The sequence below is a fragment of the Ranitomeya imitator genome, chromosome 1 (assembly GCF_032444005.1).
Source record: "Ranitomeya imitator isolate aRanImi1 chromosome 1, aRanImi1.pri, whole genome shotgun sequence".
NCBI lineage: Eukaryota > Metazoa > Chordata > Amphibia > Anura > Dendrobatidae > Ranitomeya > Ranitomeya imitator.
In genome coordinates this window covers 250096091-250106470 of record NC_091282.1, presented here as the reverse complement: position 1 = coordinate 250106470, position 10380 = coordinate 250096091, and the positions used below count along the sequence as shown (strand labels likewise).

Sequence of the window (10380 nt, the reverse complement as noted above, 5' to 3'; positions counted from 1 at the left end):
GACTTAGATGGAATGGTCTGCAGGCGTCACATTGCGTTTGCAGAGCCCCTAATGTACCTAAACAGTAGAAACCCCCCACAAGTGACCCCATATTGGAAACTAGACCCCCCAAGGAACTTATCTAGATGTGTTGTGAGAACTTTGAGCCCCCAAGTGTTTCACTACAGTTTATAACGCAGAGCCGTGAAAATTAAAAAATCTTTTTTTTCCCACAAAACTTATTTTTTAGCCCCCAGTTTTGTATTTTCCCAAGGGTAACAGGAGAAATTGGACCCCAAAAGTTGTTGTCCAATTTGTCCTGAGTACGCTGATACCCCATATGTTGGGGTAAACTCCTGTTTGGGCACACGGGAGAGCTCGGAAGGGAAGGAGCACTGTTTTACTTTTTCAACGCAGAATTGGCTGGAATTGAGATCGGACGCCATGTCGCGTTTGGAGAGCCCCTGATGTGTCTAAACAGTGGAAACCCCCCAATTATAACTGAAACCCTAATCCAAACACACCCCTAACCCTAATTCCAACGGTAACCCTAACCACACCTCTAACCCAGACACACCCCTAATCCTAATCCCAACCGCAAATGTAATCCAAACCCTAACCCTAACTTTAGCCCCAACCCTAACTGTAGCCTTAACCCTAACTGTAGCCTTAACCCTAAATGTAGCCTTAACCCTAACTGTAGCCTTAACCCTAGCCCTAACCCTAGCCCTAACCCTAGCCCTAACCCTAACCCTAGCCCTAACCCTAATGGGAAAATGGAAATAAATACATTTTTTAAATTTTTGTTTATTTTTCCCTAACTAAGGGGGTAATGAAGGGGGGTTTGATTTACTTTTATAGCGGGTTTTTTAGCGGATTTTTATGATTGGCAGCCGTCACTCACTGAAAGACGCTTTTTACTGCAAAAAATATTTTTTGCGTTACCACATTTTGAGAGCTATAATTTTTCCATATTTGAGTCCACAGAGTCATGTGAGGTCTTGTTTTTTGCGGGACGAGTTGACGTTTTTATTGGTAACACTTTCGGGCACGTGACATTTTTTGATTGCTTTTTATTCCGATTTTTGTGAGGCAGAATTAGCAAAAACCAGCTATTCATGAATTTCTTTTGGGGGAGGCGTTTATACCGTTCCGCGTTTGGTAAAATTGATAAAGCAGTTTTATTCTTTGGGTCAGTACGATTACAGCGACACCTCATTTATATCATTTTTTTTATGTTTTGGCGCTTTTATACGATAAAAACTATTTTATAGAAAAAATAATTATTTTTGCATCGCTTTATTCTGAGGACTATAACTTTTTTATTTTTTCGCTGATAATGCTGTATGGCGGCTCATTTTTTGCGGGACAAGATGTTGCTTTCAGTGGTACCATGGTTATATATATCTGTCTTTTTGATCGCGTGTTATTCCACTTTTTGTTCGGCGGTATAATAAAGCGTTGTTTTTTGCCTCGTTTTTTTTTTTTTTTTTCTTACGGTGTTTACTGAAGGGGTTAACTAGTGGGCCAGTTTTATAGGTCGGGTCGTTACGGACGCGGCGATACTAAATATGTGTACTTTTATTGTTTTTTTTTTTTTTTTTATTTAGATAAAGAAATGTATTTATGGGAATAATATATATATTTTTTTTCATTATTTAGGATTTTTTTTTTTTTTTTTTTTACACACTTGTAACAATTTTTTTTTACTTTGTCCCAGGGGGGGACAATACAGATCGGTGATCTGTAATAGTACGTCTGATGGCAGAAAGGGGTTAAAGAGTTAGGATAGAGTTAATTAATCATTGTTGTTGTGGTTTATTTTGCTCCTAAATTTATATCACACGTTTTCATCTACTGCCAAGAATAGTAGGTGCGCAACAAAATAGTTTCGCCTAGGGCGTCGTAATCTCTTGGGCCGGCCCTGAGTAGAATATATATATATATATCCGATTCCAGAAGAAGCCCTCCAGTGCTATCACCATCCCTGGGCCTCATTATACCACTCAAGGATGAAGGCCATGAGAAGCTCCAGGAGTCTCCTCCATTCCAGTCCTGTCAGTGAGGAGCCGGCTATGTGGAGCCGCTCCGGCCGCCACCTTCTCCTCAGCGCTGACACTCTCACTGTGCAAAGTCGTGAAGTACACGCTATAATAGCAGGTGGGCGTGTGAGGCAGCATCACGTGGGACGGCAAGCAGCGAATCACAGGCGCCTGTGCTGATCTCTCCGCTGTAGCCCGCAGAGAGCAGTGAGAGCCTCCAGTACGGCGCCGGAGATCGCAGAGTGAGGAGCGGCCACATGGACTGACCTCCAGCAACATGACCCAACAACCCAACGGGACCGCCAGCAATGGCATCAAGGGTCCGAGCAAGGGCCGCGACCGGGGCAACAAAGAGGTCAAGATCGTCATAGTGGGAGATGGAGGCTGCGGGAAAACTTCTCTGCTCATGGTCTATGCCAAGGGCTCCTTCCCTGAGGTGGGTGCTAGCCTGGCACATGCCATTCCCATGCTGGTCCTGGGCTGTTTTGTGTAGTGATATATGGGCGCCTATGCGTTTCACTAGCGTATTCTTTCTAGTTTTTTTTTATATGTCGTTAATTCACTGTTATCCTTGTGATTGGCCACAGTCTCTGTATTTAGCATTTTGTCACTTTGTTGCCATCCCAAAGTGGTAAAAGCTTCCGGATGGCACCTTATCCCCAGCCGGGCAATGCTTGGCACGGTGACCATGGCTCATCTCCGTCTGTTTCTTCCTATCCCTTCCCTACACACGATGCCCGGGTCACCTGTCTGTATGAGGACATCTAGTTAGGACGCGTAGGGTTTGTACTTTTGTTGTCCCCTTCGGTTGGGTCTACTCCAAAATCTTTCCGAAATGGGGAACAAAAAAAAAGTGCTAAAAAACCCTCTAAAAATGAACAAACACATTCCTATGCAGTAAGGACGTGCTGGGCATATGTTCAGGCTCTCGAGCTTCTGTGATCGCCTCAGGTTTCAAAAACATGTCTAGGTACTGAAAGAAGTGGCCATTCCTCAGGTGTCTGCCACCCTATACTTTCCAAGACCAGTCAGTGGGAAGGCTGAAAGGATGCTAGAAAGATGCCGCCCCCCAGGTATCTTCCAAGTGTTTGTGTCAGAAGGCGCAGGTATCAGACACACCTAGCGTCTTTTGGCTGCGTTTTTGCAATTGTATTTGTTTCCTATGGGTGAAAGAAATTACATGCTTCAGTTTTCTATATCAGCCAGGAAAAAAAAATGTGTGCTATCTCAGACTTTGCTGGTACCGTAAAGCGCAGCAAAAACTTGCATGCAAAAACAAAACATGGCCTTAGGCAGCTGTTTGCATTGAGGATTTCTGATGAAGCATCAAAAATGCATTTTATTTTTACTTTTACTGTGATGTCATCAGAGTGATGACAAAGAAACCAACAGTTTTACTCTGATTTTGATTTATCACTGAGGAAACAATACTATTTTTTTTTATTTTAAATCCTGCAATAGATATCTGCACAGTAGGTGCAACGTAAGCCCAATAACTCGGCTAATTTTTAGTGATCAAAGAGGGCACAGAAGCTGATTGGGCTTCAGAAGATTACAAATGGCTACTTTGTCATTTTAAAGTATAAGAAGCATGCCCTGATCTGAAACCAGACAAGCCCTTTCAGTCGGGGTTTTAACAGTTATTAAAGCTAATTTCCAGCCAGTTAATTTGCATAGAAATACAGTGTACATGATATTTTTAGGACTAGAAAAGTAGAAAAAAACTACACGTTGTGTCCTATTTATAAGCAACTGTAGAACATGTAATTATCGTGTAATGTATATCTGATACAGATCGTCATGGTCAGTGAGGTTATGATGAGAAATGTTAGGTGATTTACACAGTGCGATCAAGCAGCTCGGCTCCCTCCATGAAGGATAAAAAGGTATGGGGCAAGTCTAACAATCAAAATTCCCAAAAATGCGTAAGTGACAAGTCACCAGTTCAGATGCATGAGCGGTAGCGTAACGTGGAGCTTGTTGGCCCCAAAGTAACCTCTCCAACATGGCCCACAACTAATAGTAATGATCTTCTCATGTGGTCTAAAGATACTTTGCCCCCTTATCCTCCTGCCTAGACTCAACCCCTGCATATACAGGTCCTTCTCAAAAAATTAGCATATAGTGTTAAATTTCATTATTTCCCATAATGTAATGATTACAATTAAACTTTCATATATTATAGATTCATTATCCACCAACTGAAATTTGTCAGGTCTTTTATTGTTTTAATACTGATGATTTTGGCATACAACTCCTGATAACCCAAAAAACCTGTCTCAATAAATTAGCATATTTCACCCATCCAATCAAATAAAAGTGTTTTTTAATAACAAACAAAAAAACCATCAAATAATAATGTTCAGTTATGCACTCAATACTTGGTCGGGAATCCTTTGGCAGAAATGACTGCTTCAATGCGGCGTGGCATGGAGGCAATCAGCCTGTGACACTGCTGAGATGTTATGGAGGCCCAGGATGCTTCAATAGCGGCCTTAAGCTCATCCAGAGTGTTGGGTCTTGCGTCTCTCAACTTTCTCTTCACAATATCCCACAGATTCTCTATGGGGTTCAGGTCAGGAGAGTTGGCAGGCCAATTGAGCACAGTAATACCATGGTCAGTAAACCATTTACCAGTGGTTTTGGCACTGTGAGCAGGTGCCAGGTCGTGCTGAAAAATGAAATCTTCATCTTCATAAAGCATTTCAGCCGATGGAAGCATGAAGTGCTCCAAAATCTCCTGATAGCTAGCTGCATTGACCCTGCCCTTGATGAAACACAGTGGACCAGCAGCTGACATGGCACCCCACACCATCACTGACTGTGGGTACTTGACACTGGGCTTCAGGCATTTTGGCATTTCCTTCTCCCCAGTCTTCCTCCAGACTCTGGCACCTTGATTTCCGAATGACATGCAAAATTTGCTTTCATCAGAAAAAAGTACTTGGGACCACTTAGCAACAGTCCAGTGCTGCTTCTCTGTAGCTCAAAAGTGGCTTTACCTGGGGAATGCGGCACCTGTAGCCCATTTCCTGCACACGCCTGTGCACGGTGGCTCTGGATGTTTCCACACCAGACTCAGTCCACTGCTTCCTCAGGTTCCCCAAGGTCTGGTATCGGTCCTTCTCCACAATCTTCCTCAGGGTCCGGTCTCCTCTTCTCGTTGTACAGCGTTTTCTGCCACATTGTTTCCTTCCAACAGACTTACCATTGAGGTGCCTTGATACAGCACTCTGGGAACAGCCTATTTGTTGAGAAATTTCTTTCTGGGTCTTACCCTCTTGCTTGAGGGTGTCAATGATGGCCTTCTTGACATCTGTCAGGTCGCTAGTCTTACCCATGATGGGGGTTTTGAGTAATGAACCAGGCAGGGAGTTTATAAAAGCCTCAGGTATCTTTTGCATGTGTTTAGAGTTAATTAGTTGATTCAGAAGATTAGGGTAATAGGTCGTTTAGAGAACCTTTTCTTGATATGCTAATTTATTGAGACAGGTTTTTTGGGTTATCAGGAGTTGTATGCCAAAATCATCAGTATTAAAACAATAAAAGACCTGACAAATTTCAGTTGGTGGATAATGAATCTATAATATATGAAAGTTTAATTGTAATCATTACATTATGGGAAATAATGAAATTTAACACTATATGCTAATTTTTTGAGAAGGACCTGTACTAGAATTATGACCCTGTAAATGAGGGCTCACTGATGTCCCTTTACAATAGTGTACAGTTCATACAGTGTTAAAGGGAACTTGTCACCAGGAATAACGCTGTTAATCTGCAAACTAACAGCGTTATGATGCTACCCAGCGCCTGCACGCAGCCGAATGCAGCAGGGAGAAAATGATCTTTATTCTCCTCGCCAGCACATGGTATTCAGTCATCTCTCTGAGTATACAGAGCGGCCCCTTTAATCACGCCCCGGTCCCTCCCCCATGACTGCATACCAAATGCTGGCGGGGAGAATAAAGATCATTTTCTCTGCTGCATTCGGCTGTGTGCAGGGGCCGGACAGAAAAATGACGCTGTTAACCTGCAGATTAACCCCATTTCTGCAGGTTGAAAGCATTATTTCTGGTGACAGGTTCCCTTTAAAATGCCCTGTACTAGTAACAGCATAAAGCCTGTGATCACACGCATCAATCATACTGTGGTTTTTGCACGTACTAGTGCTGTAATCTTTCCACGGTTTCCATGTCCAATCACATAATCTTGCAGGGAAAAGCTGTTTCACCTGAAAAGCCACGCGCCGTTACGATCAGCTGCACGGTTTTGCAAGTGGAACAGCTGTTTACTTGTAAGTTTAAAAAGCTGACTTTTTTTTTTCCCCCCTATACCTGTGTAGGCTTAGTGTTTAATATACTCACCGATCATTGTCTTCTCCAGTATCCTGCGCCAATCCGATCTTCTGAGTCACAGGATTGCGTTTCAGACTGTCACACTGCACTCTGTGACATGGAAATGGCTTTTACAATGTAACTCTATGGAGCTTCAGAACTCGGTGCTACAGACTTATATTGTAAAAGAGATTTCCAGCCAAAGTGTGACCCAGAGAGTCTGAATCATTGGGAAGTGACGCAGAAGAGGAGCGGAACCATTCTGGATATCAAAGAGGATGGTGATCAGTGAGTATATTAACACAATAACATTATCCAACGCTTACAGGTGCTTCTCACGAAATTCGAATATCATCAAAAAGGGCGTTTATTTCAGTTCTTCAATACAAAAAGTGAATCTCATATTATATAGAGTTATTACAAACAGAGTGATCTATTTCAAGTGTTTATTTCTGTTAATGTTGATGATTATGGCTTACAGCCCATGAAAACCCAAACGTCATTATCTCAGTAAATTAGAATACTTTATAACAGCAGCTTGGAAAAATGATTTTAAAATCAGAAATGTGGGCCTACTGAAATGTATGTTCAATAAATGCACTCAATACTTGGTCAGGGCTCCTTTTGCATCAATTACAGCATCAATGCAGCGTGGCATGGAGGGATCAGCCTGTGGCACTGCTGAGGTGTTATGGAAGCCCAGGTTGCTTGGATAGCAGCCTTCCGCTCGTCTGCATTGTTGGGTCTAGTGTCTCATCTTCCTCTTGACAATACCCCATAGATTCTCTATGGGTTAAGGTCAGGCGAGTTTGCTGGCCAATCAAGCACAGTGATACTGTTTTTAAACCAGGTATTGGTACTTTCGGCAATGCCAAGTCCTGCTGGAAAATGAAATATCCATCTTCAAGAAGCTTGTCGGCAGAATGAAGTATGAAGTGCTCTAAAACTTCTTGAAATAGATCACTCTGTAAGGACGCTATGTAATGAGTTTTTACTTTTTGTATTGAAGAACTGAAATTAACTTTTCGATGATATTCTAATTTTGTGAGGAGCACCTGTATATTTACACAGGTTTGGGGGGGGGAGGTAACAGTAAGGCTATGTGCACACGTTGCAGAATTGCCGTGGAAATATCCGCGGCTATTCTGCAACTCCTTGCCGCGGGAAATACGCATGTAGAATTGGCATGCATATTTCCGCTAAACACTAGCGTTTTGCAAGCGTAATTAGCTTGCAGAATGCTAGTCTTTTCCAAGCGATCTGTAGCATCGCTTGGAAAACTGACAGGTTGGTCACACTTGTCAAAGTGCCTATGCAGCATCATTAGTAAAAACATATGTTAAAAATAATAAAAAAAAATTAAAATTAAAAATCGTGATATTCTCACCTTCCGGTGGCCCCCACAGCCTTCCTGCTCCTCGTGATGCTCCCGTCGCAAGGCTGCGGGGGCCGCCAGAAGGTGAGAATATCACGATTTTTTAATTTAAATTCTTTTTTTTCTTTCTTTTTTTTCTTTCTTTTTTTAACAGGTATATGGTTCCCAGGGCCTGGAGGAGAGTCTCTTCTCCTCCACCCTGGGTACCAACCGCACATGATCCGCTTACTTTCCGCATGGTGGGCACAGCCCCATGCGGGAAGTAAGCGGATCAATGCATTCCTACAGGTCCTTCTCAAAAAATTAGCATATAGTGTTAAATTTCATTATTTACCATAATGTAATGATTACAATTAAACTTTCATATATTATAGATTCATTATCCACCAACTGAAATTTGTTAGGTCTTTTATTGTTTTAATACTGATGATTTTGGCATACAACTCCTGATAACCCAAAAAACCTGTCTCAATAAATTAGCATATCAAGAAAAGGTTCTCTAAACGACCTATTACCCTAATCTTCTGAATCAACTAATTAACTCTAAACACATGCAAAAGATACCTGAGGCTTTTATAAACTCCCTGCCTGGTTCATTACTCAAAACCCCCATCATGGGTAAGACTAGCGACCTGACAGATGTCAAGAAGGCCATCATTGACACCCTCAAGCAAGAGGGTAAGACCCAGAAAGAAATTTCTCAACAAATAGGCTGTTCCCAGAGTGCTGTATCAAGGCACCTCAATGGTAAGTCTGTTGGAAGGAAACAATGTGGCAGAAAACGCTGTACAACGAGAAGAGGAGACCGGACCCTGAGGAAGATTGTGGAGAAGGACCGATACCAGACCTTGGGGAACCTGAGGTCCGCGTCCCCAGTCTCTAAATCTGACAGCGATAGTGCAAGTTCAGTATCCTCCTCCTCCTCCTCCTCCTCATCTTCATCATCCACTTCTTCCTCAGGAGGTCACAATTGTTTCCCGCTAGAGGACACCGATGGCCTCATAAAGGCAGTGAGGAGTACTATGGGATTAGTAGACTCCCACCCTAAAAAGTCAGCACAAGACATCATGTTTGGGGGCTTAGAACAAAAAAAGAGAAGAGCTTTCCCGCTTAATGAAGCAATTGCAGCGTTAATTAAGAAGGAATGGGAAAAAAAAACATGAAAAAGACTCTCCTAACTCCAAAAAGGAAATACCCCTTCGAGGATGAATCCTGCTCCTTTTGGGAAAAAGTCCCCAAATTAGATGTAGCAATAGCTAAAGCATCAAAGAAATTCGCTCTCCCGTTTGAGGACATGGGGGTCCTAAAAGACCCTATGGACAAGAAGGCGGACGCCTTCCTCAAGGGCTCTTGGGAGTCAGCGGGAGGAGGCCTGAAACCGGCAGTGGCAGCAGCCTGCACATCCCGCTCCCTAATGATCTGGTTAAATCAACTAGAGGGTCAATTAAAGGGGAAAACTTCCCGAGACTCGATGCTGAAGACATTACCTGTAAGGCCGGCTTCACACTTGCGAGTTTTACGGACGTAAGAGCGCAGAAACTACGTCCGTAAAACTCGCAAAAAATACGGCACAATTATTCTCTATGCCCCTGCTCCTATCTGCCGTATTTTACTGATCAGTATTATACGGCTTTCTACAGCCGTACAAAATCGCAGCATGCTGCGTTTGTCACCGTACTGCGCAAGAAATACGCCAATGAAAGTCTATGGAAGCGTGAAAAATACGGATTTCACACGGACAAGCAGTGTGACTTGCGAGAAATACGCAGCGCTGTTAGAGAGAAAATCCGGTAATTCAGTGCGGTGTACAGTAAAATCACACTGACAGCTTACAGTCCAATAGGTAGAATAAATGTGTACACATAGAATAGGTAATATAGATCAATGAGCTAGATATAGATCGTGGGAACTTGCCTAGAAAGCCTGGGAGCTTTCTAGGAAATTTCCCACGATCTATGAACATCCAGCAGAGGGCGCCTCACCGCAAATGAAGCTAAATATAGCTCATTGATCTATATTTAGACTCATTCTCCGGGGTTTTGCAGCGAGGAGTAGCATTGCATTAGCAAAGCTCCTTGCTACAAAATGTTTTAACCCCTTCAGAAGGATTTACATCGTTGGACGTTAAAGATCTGCGGAGGGTAAGTATATTGTTGGTTTATTATGTTTTTTCTTTCACAGAACGAGGGTCTTCAGTGATTGGATTGGGCGTAGAATAAAATACTCCAACAACCATTGTTTTTATTTCATTAAAATAATTTTAAATAATGTGTTTGTGTTTTATTTAACCCTTTCATTCAATTGGATTAATAATGGATAGGTGTCCTAATTGACGCCTCTCCATTATTAATTAGGCTTAATGTCACCTTACAATAGCAAGGTGGCATTAACCCTTCATTACCCCATATCCCACCGCTACACGGGAATGGGAAGAGAGTGGCCAAGTGCCAGAATAGGCGCATCTTCCAGATGTGCCTTTTCTGGGGTGGCTGGGGGCAGATATTTTTAGCCAGGGGGGGGCCAATAACCATGGACCCTCTCCAGGCTATTAATATCTGCCCTCAGTCACTGGCTTTACTACTCTGGCGGAGAAAATTGCGCGGGAGCCCACGCCAATTTTTCCGCCATTTAACCCTTTATTTTAAGA

The 10380-nt window shown here is 42.7% G+C and overlaps 1 protein-coding gene across 1 annotated transcript in view; it reads left to right on the top strand.

The window, feature by feature from the left end:
• The first annotated feature begins 2229 nt into the window (after positions 1–2229).
• The window catches only part of RHOF (ras homolog family member F, filopodia associated), an 87545-nt gene continuing 79394 nt past the window's right edge, over positions 2230–10380 (top strand). Inside the window, exon 1 of the mRNA XM_069755489.1 lies at positions 2230–2457. Within this exon, the coding sequence (XP_069611590.1) occupies positions 2299–2457 (159 nt within the window). The 5' untranslated portion in view covers positions 2230–2298. The remainder of the gene's footprint in view (positions 2458–10380) is intronic.